Source organism: Somniosus microcephalus, chromosome 1 (assembly GCF_052327205.1).
Source record: "Somniosus microcephalus isolate GS21.2 chromosome 1, FLI_Smic_1.0, whole genome shotgun sequence".
NCBI lineage: Eukaryota > Metazoa > Chordata > Chondrichthyes > Squaliformes > Somniosidae > Somniosus > Somniosus microcephalus.
Window position 1 is genome coordinate 422,782,626 of NC_140987.1, and position 13,059 is coordinate 422,795,684.

At 45.9% G+C, this 13,059-nt stretch overlaps 1 protein-coding gene across 5 annotated transcripts in view; it reads left to right on the forward strand.

Moving 5' to 3' along the window:
• The window catches only part of LOC147125238 (uncharacterized), a 47,913-nt gene that overhangs the window by 15,620 nt on the left and 19,234 nt on the right, over nt 1–13,059 (forward strand). For 2 of the 5 annotated variants that reach the window (XM_085999700.1, XM_085999726.1), the window contains exons 1-2: nt 5,280–5,397; nt 10,331–10,462. In XM_085999700.1, coding sequence (XP_085855826.1) covers nt 5,392–5,397; nt 10,331–10,462 — 138 coding nt within the window. In that variant the 5' untranslated portion in view covers nt 5,280–5,391. The other 3 variants (XM_085999736.1, XM_085999717.1, XM_085999707.1) reach the window with 3 other exon arrangements.

Genomic DNA, 13,059 nt, shown 5'->3' on the forward strand with positions numbered 1-13,059 from the left:
AAACTTTCTCGGATGTGATTAAGTCTTTACATTTATGGAAGGCACGTTTACAGTCTTCGTTCCATTTCCAAATCACTCCTGTCTGTAGAAGATCATTAAGAGGGTGTAGAATAGTTGATAAGTTCGGTAAAAATTTATGATACAGGTAGACTACCCTTTATCCGGACTTCCGAAAACCGAAACCCTCTAAAAACCGAAGGTTTTTTCGTTCAGCGTAAGTCGTGCGTACGAACGAAAAAACCTTCGGTTTTTAGAGGGTTCCGGTTTCGGAAGTTCGGATAAAGGGTAAGTCGTGCACACGACCCCCCGCCGACCCCCCCGCGGACCCCGCCGGCCCCGACAACCGCCGACCCCGCCAGCCCCGACAACCGCCGACCCCCCCGCGGACCCCGCCGGCCCCGACAACCGCCGACCCCGCCAGCCCCGACAACCGCCGACCCCCCCGCGGACCCCGCCGGCCCCGACAACCGCCGACCCCGCCAGCCCCGACAACCGCCGACCCCCCCGCGGACCCCGCCGGCCCCGACAACCGCCGACCCCCCCGCCGGCCCCGACAACCGCCGCCGGCCCCGACAACCGCCGACCCCCCCGCGGACCCCGCCGGCCCCGACAACCGCCGACCCCGCCAGCCCCAACAACCGCCGACCCCCCCGCGGACCCCGCCGGCCCCGACAACCGCCGACCCCGCCAGCCCCAACAACCGCCGACCCCCCCGCGGACCCCGCCGGCCCCGACCCCCGCCGACCCCGACTGACTTACGCTGAGCGTCAGCGTAAGTCGTGCGCACGACCCCCCGCCGACCCCCCCCGCGGACCCCCGCCGACCCACCTTCCGAAATCCGAAATTCTCCTTTATCCGAAACTCGGCTGGTCCCGAGGTTTTCGGATAAAGGATAGTCTACCTGTAGTAATTTATTAATCCCAGGAATGACCTTAATTGTGAAACATTTTCAGGTGCTGGGGCTTTTATAACTGCTTCAATTTTTTCAGGTGACTTATGCAACCCTTCCTTATTAATTATGTGGCCACAATATGATATCTGATTTTGGAAAAATTCGCACTTGGGGCGATTTGCTCGTAGGCCCCGTTCTTTCAGCCTAGTGAGCACCTGCTCCAAATTGGCAAGGTGCTCGTTGTCGTTTTCTCCTGTTATAAGGATGTCGTCTAGGTAGCATTGAGTCCCTGGAATCCTTGCAGGACTTGCTCCATAGCTCTTTGCCAGATAGCTGGAGCTGATGCTATTCCAAAAACCAGTCGATTGTACTGGTACAGGCCTTTGTGTGTGTTTATTGTGAGATACTTTTTAGAGGTCTCCTCAACCTCCATCTGTAGATATGCCTGTGCCAAGTCAATTTTTGTGAAACGTTTCCCTCCGGATAGTGAGGCGAAAATATCTTCTATCCTCGGAAGAGGATACTGTACCGTGTGAAGGACCGGGTTTACAGTCACCTTAAAGTCCCCACAGATGCGAATTTTTCTCTGTTCCTCAGAGTTATTTTTCAATGCTTTTTTCATGACTGGAACGATGGGTGTTGCCCATTCGCTCCAATCTACTTTGGATAATACGCCTGCCTTTTCCAAATTCTCCAGCTCTGCCTCGACTGCCGGACGTATTGCGTATGGCACCGGTCTTGCCTTAAAAAATTTTGGAATTGCTGTATCTTCCACTTTTATTGAGGCGGTGATGCCTTTCAAGGTTCCTAGTTTCTCTTGAAACACTTCTTTGGCGTTGGCCAAGATGTCTTTTAATCGTTCAGGTATGATGTCATCATTGTTTTTTTCCTTACTGGTCACCGTCAGTGCCTGAATGGAGTGCCAGTCTAAACGTATCTTCCTTATCCATTCACGTCCCAACAACGGTGGACCACCATCTTGTAGAATGTATAAATACAACTTTTGTATTTCTTTGCCGTTGTATACCACAGGCACCCTTACTTTTCCTTTGGGGTAGACTTTCTGCCCCGTATATGTTTTTAAGATAATGGATGTGTCTTTTAGAGGTATATGCGAAAATAGCCTCTCGTAATCTCGTCGATTTATCACGGTTAGAGCTGATCCTGTATCTAGCTCCATTTTAACTGGGGACCCTGCTATTGTGAGGGTAACCCAAATGGTTTGGTAATCTTCATTGGCAATTACATTGTGTAATTTGAGAGAGCTTAGTCTCTTGTTCCCAGAGTCGCTATCGCTCTTCTGGTCTTTGGAGCTACTGTCCGTCATCATTTGTACCTTTCTGTGCTTTTCCTTATTGATTCTTTTCCCGTTAGTGGATTTTTTATTTTCAGATCGGCATACACGTGGAATGTGTCCTATCTTTCCGCATCGCTTGCATGCTTTTTCTTTGAACCAGCAATCCCTCTGGTCATGGTTGGATCTGCCGCATCGATAACATTTCTTGAAACCCCGTGTCATTTCATGGGTGCCGAAGTCCTGTGGCCTTTGCTTTATCTTTGCCACTCCTATTGTACTGAAAGCCTTGTCCAGTGTTAAATCTTTTCTAGAAGATACCTTCTTTTGTGTTTCTACACTTAGGGGATCGCAGATGAATTTGTCTTGCAGAGAATCTGCCAGTCCTGCCTCGAATTGGCAGTGTAGGGTATCAACAATCTCTTCAAAATTCTTGTCCATCGGTTCGGCTGGAGTGATTAAGTTGCGTAACAGCTTGTATGTTTCTGCGCCCATTAGATCCAGAAGAACTGAAGCTTTTTTTTCATCTTCTATTCCATTTGCGGTGCAAAACACCTCCACTCTTTCTACATATGTGGTCCAATCCTCTATCTTGTTATCAAAAACATCAATATTGCCAAAGTTAGGCTCTGTTTCGTTATCAAAAGCATCAATATTGCCAGACTTAGGCATTTCAAAAAAAAGATATGGCGCTTCCCGCGCTTTTTTTTTCTCTGTAGCAACGATATGGCGCTTCCCGCGCTTCCCCGCCACTGCTACCGATAACAATGCTGTTTTACTGTGGTTTCCGTTTATTCACTGTTGGAGACTCGTTCCCGACGGAGGTCTAAATGCTGACCTGCTTGCCGCGCCGGCCGTCTCCCGAGTGCACCCTCCCAGTCTGTTATTGCTTGCCTCCGATTTCGCTGCTTGTCTCAGCTGTAGAGCCCGCCGCTGGAGCCCCAGCCTGACGCCCAGGAAGGATTAGCGCAGTACCTGCCACCAGCTTGGCCAGCTGGTGAAACCACAGTTTCTATTACTTCCTTGAGTCTTCTGGACGCTGGAGGAATCGATGTCCTTGAGTGCTGCCGAATTGCAGGTAAGTCCGTTTCCACTTCGTCGCCACTGTAGTGTCCGTGTGTAGATAAAGACACTGAAGACAGGAGTTGGTTCATAGGTATTTACTAAGTAAGTCTGGGGGGGGGGGGGGTTCTAAAGGATATACACAATACACAGGCTTATATAGCCCAAGTGGCAATTACTGGCATTACGCACACCTGGGGCTCTTAAAGGCACATACACCACCATTGCTCTTAAAGGCACATACACCACAATTAGGTATGGAAAGTGGTCCATGTTGTCCAAGGCCTTGTCGTGGATTTTGATAATCGGGGGGCAGTACTGTGTGGCGGGGGCAGGTTGGTAGAGGATCTTTGTCTTACGGATGTTTAGTGTAAGGCCTATGCTCTCGTACGCTTCGGTGAAGGTGTTGACGATGGTTTGGAGTTCGACCTCCGAGTGAGCGCAGACGCAAGCGTCGTCTGCATACTGTAATTCGACGACAGAGGATGGGACGACCTTGGATCTGGACTGGAGGCGACGGAGGTTGAACAGTTTCCCGTTTGTTCTGTAAATTAGCTCCACTCCAGTGGGGAGCTTACTGAGGGTCAGATAGAGCATTGCAGCAAGGAAGATCGAGAAGAGCATTGGTGCGATGACACAGGCTTACTTGACCCCGGTTCGTACATGAATTGGGTCTGTGGTGGAACCGTTAGTCAGGATCACAGCTTGCATGTCATCGTGAAGCAGGCGGAGGATAGTGACAAACTTTTGAGGGCAGCCGAATTTGAGGAGGACACTCCATAATCCCTCATGGTTGACAGTGTCGAAGGCCTTTGTGAGATCAAAGAAGGCCATGTACAGTGGTTGGCGCTGTTCCCTGCATTTCTCTTGTAATTGACATGCGGTGAAGATCATGTCCATTGTGCCCCTTAGTGGGCGGAATCTGCATTGCAACTCTGAGAGGAGCTCTTCGGCCACTGGGAGAAGGCGATTGAGGAGGATTCTTGCAATGACTTTCCCTGTGGCAGACAGCAGGGAAACTCCTCTGTAATTACCGCAATGCTGTAAAGAACCCACTGTCAACAAGGGCAGACATCGACGACAAAGTCCAACACCGCCTTCAGTGTGCCAGTGCAGCCTTCGGTCGCCTGAGGAAGAGAGTGTTTGAAGACCAGGACCTCAAACCCAGCACTAAGCTCATAGTCTACAGTGCAGCATTACACCTCTCCTCCACCTGCTCTTTGACTGTAAAACCCTGCCCTACCATTCAGTCACTGACAGTTACCCCCTTACATCCTGCCATTACTTCATTAAAGGACAAGCCCAAATTTACAAATTACCTTTTGTCCTTGGTAGACGTTTCTTAATAAAAATTTCTTATCATTTTCTGGAAATAGAAATGGGCCTTAAAAAACAATTTGTTCTGACCCAAAAAACTTTGCTTGTTGCTTTCAGGGTTTGCACATCTTGAGGCCTAAATAATAAACCTCAGATACTGCACAAGCGAGAGAGAAAAAAATCGCTGCAATCACTCTTCAGGGTGTGGTAAATAGATTGGAGACATATGCTTTAGTAAATAAGAAATAACAACAGAAAATGCTGGAAAAACTCAGCAGGCCAGGCAACATCCGTGGAGAGAAATAGAGTCAACGTTTCGGGTTGAAACCCTTCTACAGAGTTCTGTAGAAGGGTTTCGACCTGAAACGCTCTGTAGAAGAGTTTCGACCCGAAACGTTGACTCTATTTCTCTCTCCACAGATGTTGCCTGGCCTGCATTTCTCTCTCCAGGGATGTTGCCTGGCCTGCTGAGTTTTTCCAGCATTTTCTGTTGTTATTTCGGATTTCCAGCATCCGCAGTATTTTGCTATTGCTTTAGTAAATTGATTGGAGACAGGTGGTTTGGTATGTGGATTGGAGACACATAGAGAGGAATTGGAAAGTTGAATCGAATTAATTTATAGGAATTAGTGGCTCTCTGGCAGCAGCAATTATTGCAACAACCTGCCTTGTTGCCCTGTGTCCTGCTGCACACTGGTTTTAAAGCTCCGAGTCCTGCAGGTGACTGGACCCAAGGGGTGACGGCCCCTGTCAATCATTCTCCAGGGCGCGCGCGGATTGGCCGGTGCTGGAGGTCGCAGGTCGCGGTGGGCACTTGGCCGCAGTGATGGAGGTAAAACGAGAGGCGCGGTGAAGGTCGAGCACATGGTTAATGGTGGCGACCGCGAAAGAGCAGACACTCACTGGACGCTTCAAATGCCCCGTAAAAAAAACCCCACAAGTGCCATTCGAAACTCGATTACCCCTCCCCCCCCCCCCCCCACAGCATCCCTTCGCTTTGCTGTTGGACGCCCCATGACTGGCTTTGCACTAGGCGGGCTGGGGGTGGGCCTGTAGGAAATTGCGAAAATCCAAGTGTGTGTGTTGTGTTTTATTTTAATATATTGTAGTGTACGTCTGTGAATTTGCTACGTCTGTGGTGCCGCTGCCATTATCAAGGCACCGTAAACTTTCCATCCAGCCTTCTGACTGTGTCTTGTGATAGATTTAAAATTCATGGGTTTCCGTTGTGTTTTATGGCAACCATTCTTCGAAAGCCTCCATCCCATCCTTAGTTTGCTGCCCCTGTCTGGTTTTGGGCTCTGGCCTGTAGATATTGGTGAGGGGTGGCGAGAGAAACCAGAACAGCAGACTTGGTAAGTGTTGCTTGATCGGGGTGACAGCTGTTCATTTTTTTTAAAAGCACTCTATTTTGAGTTGTATCAATTTATAAATAAAAACGGCTCTTTTTTTACATTTCCCTTGCACTTTATTTCAAGAAACTAAACATTGCAGACAGAGGCTGAGTTGAAACTGGAACACTGGCAAGTGTTTAATGGTCTATATATAAACCTCTTTGAATTAAAAATTTAAAATCATATTGTACACTGGTATATCTGCAGTGTGGCATATTCTTGCAGTAACTTAACATGCATCCGGTCCAAAAAGGACACGGATGGGGCAGCACAGCCAGATGGGTGTACAGAAGCTATTTATCCAGAGGGATTTTTTCAATTGGCTCACCTTTTCTGTACCGCTGGAGATTTGTAAAAGTATGTGTTCTTACTGGCATTGACCCATTTCTCCTGCTGAAGAGATGTGTTGGGTTTGAGAGAGGGTATTTCATAGAATCATAGAAATTTACAGCACAGAAGGAGGCCATTTGGCCCATCTTGTCTGTGCCAGCCGTCAAAGAGCTATCCACCCTAATCCCACTTTCCAGCACTTGGTCTGTAGCCTTGTAGGTTACGGCACTTCAAGTGCATATCCAAGTACTTTTTAAATGTGATGAGGGTCTCTGCCTCCACCACCCTTTCAGGCAGACTTCCACCACCCTCTGGGTGAAAAAAATTCTCCTCTAAACCTCTGACCAATTACTTTAAATTATGCCCCCTGGTTATTGTCCTCTGTTAAGGGGAATAGGTCCTTCCTATTCATTCTATCTAGGCCCCTCATAATTTTATACATTTCAATTAGGTCTCCCCTCAGCCTCCTCTGTTCCAAAGAAAACAACCCCAGACTATCCAATCTTTCCTCATAGCTAAAATTCCCCAGCCCAGGCAACATCCTTGTAAACCTCCTCTGCACCCCTCTAGTGCAAGCACATCCTTCCTGTAATGTGACCAGAACTGCACGTAGTATTCTAGCTGCGGCCTAACTAGTGTTTTATACAGTTCAAGCATAACCTCCCTGCTCTTATATTCTATGCCTCGGCTAATAAAGGCACGTATCCTGTTTGCCACCTTATCTACCTGTCCTCCTACCTTCAGGGATCTGTGGACATGCACTCCAAGGTCCCTCTGATATTCTGCACTTCTCAATGTCCTACCATTTATAACATATTCCCTTGCCTCGTTAGCCCTCCCCAAATGCATTACCTCACACTTCTCCAGATTGAATTCCATTTGCCACTGTTCTGCCCACCTGACCAGTCCATTGACATCTTCCTGCAGTCTGCAGCTTTCTTCATTATCAGCCATACGGCCAGTTTATCATCTGCAAACTTCTTAATCATACTTCCTACATTCAAGTCCAAATCATTGATATATGCCACAAAAAGCAAAGGACCCAGTACTGTGTCCTGCGGAACCCCACTGGAAACCGCCTTCCAGTCACAAAAACACCCTTCGACCATTACCCTTTTGTTTCCTGCCTCTGAACCAATTCTGGATCCAACTTGCCACTTTGCCTTGGATCCCATGGGCTTTTACTTTCGTGACCAGTCTGCCATGCAGACCTTATCAAAAGCCATGCTAAAATCCATATAGATTACATCAAATGTACTACACTCATCGACCCTTCTTGTTACCTCAAAAAATTCAATCAAGTTAGTCAGACACAACCTTCCCTTAACAAATCCATGCTGACTCACTGATTAATCCATGTCTTTCTAAATGAAGATTTATCCTGTCCCTCAGAATTTTTTCCAATAATTTTCCCAGGTTAGGCTGACTGGCCTGTAATTACTTAGTCTATCCCTGTCTCCCTTTTTAAACAACGGTACCACGTTAGTAGTCCTCCAGTCCTCCGGCACCACACCTGTAGCCAGAGAAGGTTGGAAAATGATGGTCAGAGCCTCTGCTATTTCCTCTCTTACTTCTCTTAACAGTCTGGGATACATTTCATCTGGGCCTGGGGATTTATCCATTTTCAAAGATGCTAAACCCCTTAATACTTCCTCTTTCACTATGTTTATTTCATCTAATATTTCGCACTCTTTCTCCCCCCTGATTGCAATGTCTGCATTGACCCTCTCTTTTGTGATAACAGACGCAAAGTATTCATTAAGAACCATACCCATGTCTTCCGCCTCCACACACAGGTTACCTTTATGGTCCCTAATAGGCCCTACTCTTACTTTAGTTGTCCTCTTGCTCTTAATGTATTTATAAAACATCTTTGGGTTTTTCCTTGATTTTACTTGCCAATATTTTTTCATGCCCTCTCTTTGCTTTCCTAATTTCCTTTTTAATTTCACCCCTGCACTTTCTATACTCCTCTTGGCTTTCTGCAGTATTGAGTCCTTGGTATCTGTCATAAGCTTCCCTTTTTTTCTTTATCCTACCCTGTATGCCCCTTGACATCCAGGGAGCTCTAGATTTGTTAATCCCACCCTTTTTCTTTAAGGGAACATACTTGCTCTAAACCCTCACTATCTCCTCCTTGAATGCCTCCCACTGCCCTGACACTGATTTACCTTCAAGTTTCTGTCTCCAGTCCACTTTGGCTAAATCACCTCTCAGCTTAGTAAAATTAGCTTTTCCCCAATTGAGAACTTTTATTCCTGGTCTATCCTTGTCCTTTTCCATAGCTACCCTAAATCTAACTTAATTATGATCACTACCACCAATATCCTCTCCCACTGATACCCTTTCCACCTGCCCAGCTTCATTCCCTAAAACTAGGTCCAGAACTGCCCCCTCTCTTGTTGGGCTTGCTATGTACTGACTAAAAAAGTTCTCCTGAATGCATTTTAAGAATTCTGCTCCCTCTATGCCTTTCATGCTAATTTTATCCCAGTTAATATTAGGGAAGTTGAAATCCTCTACTATTACTGCCCTATTTTTGCACGCCTCAGAAATTTGCCTACATATTTGCTCTTCTATCTCCCTCTGACTGCTCGGAGGTCTATAGTACACTCCCAGCAGTGTGATTGTCCCTTTTTTTGTTTTTCAGTTCAGCTTGTTGTATAAATCTCTGGAAAGGGGGTCCAGACTGCTTGATATTTCCCAGTTCTAGGCAGGATCCATATACCATGCATTCTCTCTGGCATATGCCCCACAGTTGCTTAATCCGTTTATTTGTGGTGGGAGGTGTGTGGTTTTGCCAAAGTGGGGGGGATGCATCTTAATTCTAGCAATGATAGTTGTGTTAGTCTGTACATCTTCGGCAGATCGACAAGCCGACTAGACTGGGGAATGGATCTAAGAGATCATCAGTGTTGGACAGGGCCTTTCTGGTAGCCTAGATCACTTCCCAACAAGATTGGATTTGGGGGCAGAACCTGAGGGTGTGCCACTCTAACCACAGCCTCACCACCATTGAAACAACAGAGATAGGCAGAATCTTATTCAGTGTACTGATTGACCATAGTGCATTCTATTACAAGTGGTATTTCTCAAATTTCTTTCAGTTCTTTGGTGTTATTTCCTGCTCAAGCAGCAACTGGATTTTGCAATATCTCTAACTCCTAACATTTCCTCAGTGTTTGTAGCTAATAATTGCCAAAGAACACCGTGTTTATCGTGTGTTTTATCTAAACACATAATTTTTTTAAATGGTTACCCCATTTTGTCTTTGTTATGCAGTTATACCCTGGCCTGGCTGACCCCTTTGCTCCACCATTGGCGACAGTGCCTTCAGCTGCCTAGACCTTAAGCTCTGTAATTCCCTCCCTAAACCTCTCCGTCTTTCTTTTAAGACGCTCCTTAAAATCTACCTCTTTGACCAAGCTTTTGGTCCCCTGGCCTAATGTCGCCTTATGTGACTCGCTGTCAAATTTTGTTTGGTAATCACTCCTGAAAAGTGCCTTGGAGAAAAACTTGCATTTATATAGCGCCTTTCATGGCCACTGGATGTCCCAAAGCACGTTACAGCCAATGAAGTACTTTTTGAAGTGTAGTCACTGTTGTAATGTAGGAAATGCGGCAGCCAATTTGCACACAGCATGCTCCCACAAACAGCAATGTGATTATGACTGATGATCTGTTTTAGTGATGTTGATTAAGGGATAATTATTGGCCAGGACAGAGGGGATAACTCCCGTGCTCTTCTTAGAAATAGCACCATGGGATCTTTTACGTCCACCTGAGAGAGCAGCCGGAGCCTCGGTTTAATGTCTCATCCGAAAGACGGCACCTCCGACAGTGCAGCACTCCCTCAATTCTGCACTGGAGTATCAACTTAGATTTTTGTGTTCAAGTCTCTGGAGTGGGACTTGAACCCACCACCTTCAACTTTTACTATGTTAAAGGCACTATATAAATGATTGTTGTAGTTGTATGTTTGGATCAGCCTGCACAGTTTTAAAAGTACATGTAATGTCATGTAAAACTTTTTTTTGCTAGGGAATGATGCTTATGGATCAGAAGCCTGCTACTACAATAGAAAAAAGGAAACGGTCTCTCTACTACCAGCTGATAGTAATTGAAAATTACCAGAAGGCCATTAGTAAAGAGCTGGGACAGCTGGTTGAATGGGTACGTTACTGTAGGTTTCTGTATTTTTCAATCAACTATAGATTGCCAAGGAATAGAACATTTTAACCCTCATAACAGTATTTTATTTGTTTCTAAAATGAAAGTTCTTTATATTGTCGGAATAATATATTACAATGGTACTGGAAATTCAAATGAAAATTGAATATTGTTTTTACTTTTGGCATCTGGGTTTAAATTGAGTCCAAATTAATGGGATCCAAGCCTTCCACGCCATCACTAAGACCGCCTTTTTCTACCTCGAACGTCGCCCAACTCCGGCCATGCCTCAGCTCATTTGCTGAAACCCTCATCCATGCCTTTGTTACCTATAGACTTTACTATTCCAATGCACTCCTGGCTGGCCTCCCACATTCTACCCTCCATAAACTTGAGGTCATCCAAAACTCTACTGCCCGTGTCCTAATTCGCACCAAGTCCCGTTCACCCATCATCTCTGTGCTCGCTGACCTACATTGGCTCCCCGTTAAGCAACACCTTGATTTAAAAATTCTCATCCTTGTTTTCAAATCCCTCCATGGCTTCACCCCTCCCTATCTCTGTAACCTCCTCCTGCCCTACAACCCTTCCAGATATCAGCGCTCCTCTAATTCTGGCCTCTTGAGCATCCCCGATTTTAATCGCTCCACCATTGGTGGCCGTGCCTTCAGCTGCCAAGGCCCTGATCTCTGGAACGCCTTTCACCGCTTCCTTTCTCCGCATCTGTGTCCAATATGAGCAGGATTCAATCCTTTGTTATTAACTGAGCTCTGGTGAACTCCTGCCAATGGCCAAAACCCAGTAGACATTGCTGAGCCCACTTTGACACCAGTTGTGCGCTCTGCCGGAAAATTTGATATCCATCAACTCAGCTTACTGGGGTGTCAAGCAGGGAGATAGTGTATTGTAGCCCATTGAGCCAAACCTTGTCAAAAGCCTTTTCCACACCCAGGATCACTGTCAATGTGCACTCTTTCATTTTTTTTAAACTCAGAATGTGCCCTGACATTCATAGAAAGTTGTTGCTAGTACTTCTTCCTCTCTTAAACTCTGCTTGGCCTGAGTTGAGGAATTCAGGGTTCTCAAGGTGACGTTGGAAACTGAACCCAGCAGATTCTCCTTTGTTTTCTTGCTGTTCTTTGCTGGGTTCTTACCTGCAGTTTTTTTTTCATCTGCCATTGCTCTCCACTCTTAGTCAATCAAACCAGTCAAACTTGTTAGATCTTCAATCTGATGAATTTCTGTTCTCCACGTCCTAATCTGTCCTCTTCTTAAACTAGTCCAATGATCTGGGGTCATCTAAGTTGCACAACGCTAGCTATCAGCCTCAGCTCTTTAAACCTTCCTCGCCTGAAGGATTAGGAAAGACTGTTCCCCAACTGGCAGATATAGTCAAATGAAGGAACAATCCTTTTGCACCAGTTTGGAAGCAGTCTTTCCCAATCCTCCAGGCCAGGGAAGTTTAAAGAGTTGAGGCTGAAGTTTCCAAGCTTGTATACTTCACAGCATACCCTCAAGTAGTGACAGACGAAAAAGCTGCAAAATGAGCAGCAGGAGCAAGGCAGGGCAAGTGGGTGGTGGTGGACTAGTTTAGCGCAAACAGGCAGTAGGAGAGAATGGCAGGTGAGCAGACCAGACCAGGTGATGAAGTGTATTTCTTATGTATGAGTGTCAAAGGCAAACAATACACTGACCCCAAAGTATTTTAATTATATGTGCCCACTCCATAATTGTGGCATGTGCATCTGGCCCCATGCTCCAAAAGGTTGGACACTCGTGCACTAGGGGGTGATCTTCCTGGGCTGGAGTTTGGTTACATTCTTTGGACCATGTTGAAGGAGCTTGACTCCTTATATTCCATGAACTATGCTATTGTTGACCATTGAGTATTTGATGCGGACATTGATTACAAATTATCTTCCATTCCCCATCACTTACATCTCTCACTGGGATAAGCACCAAAACAATAACTCTCTTTTTGAAAGCAAGATGTCCAATATTCTTCAACATCACTTTGATGTTTTGGAGAGGGTTCTGAGAGGAACATCAACGACGATTCTTTAAACTGGGGTCTCCTAATCACTATCCAGCAATCCCTGCCAGAAGTGCACATGAATGAATGGCTGGTGCGGCCCGTAGTAAAAAAGCATACTGATGTTCACTGTCTAACTCGCATATGAAGAATGACAGCTAAGTAAGCTACTGGAGAGTGGCTAGGACTCAGGAACTGTACCTCAGCAAGGGGTCAATGCCTTCAGAAAAAGGAAGAAAATGAGTGGGAAATGAATTGTTGAGGAGCATTGATAATGTAAGCAGGCTATTTGAATTATATTGTAAATACAGATTAGAGGATACGAGAACAGAATTAACCACCCTCAATAAAGTTAGAAGAAATGCTTTTCTCTCCCTTCCTCCCTCCCCCCTACTGCAACAGACTAGTTGATATGTGGAAGAGACTCCAAGCAAAATAAGCTGGTTCTATGTCTTCAAAAAGCTGAATCAATACCTAGTTCAGACTGGATTGAAGATTATAATTGACTGTAGGCTGAAATAATTAAAAACTCCACAGAACACAAATGTACTCATGATATTAGAGGTTG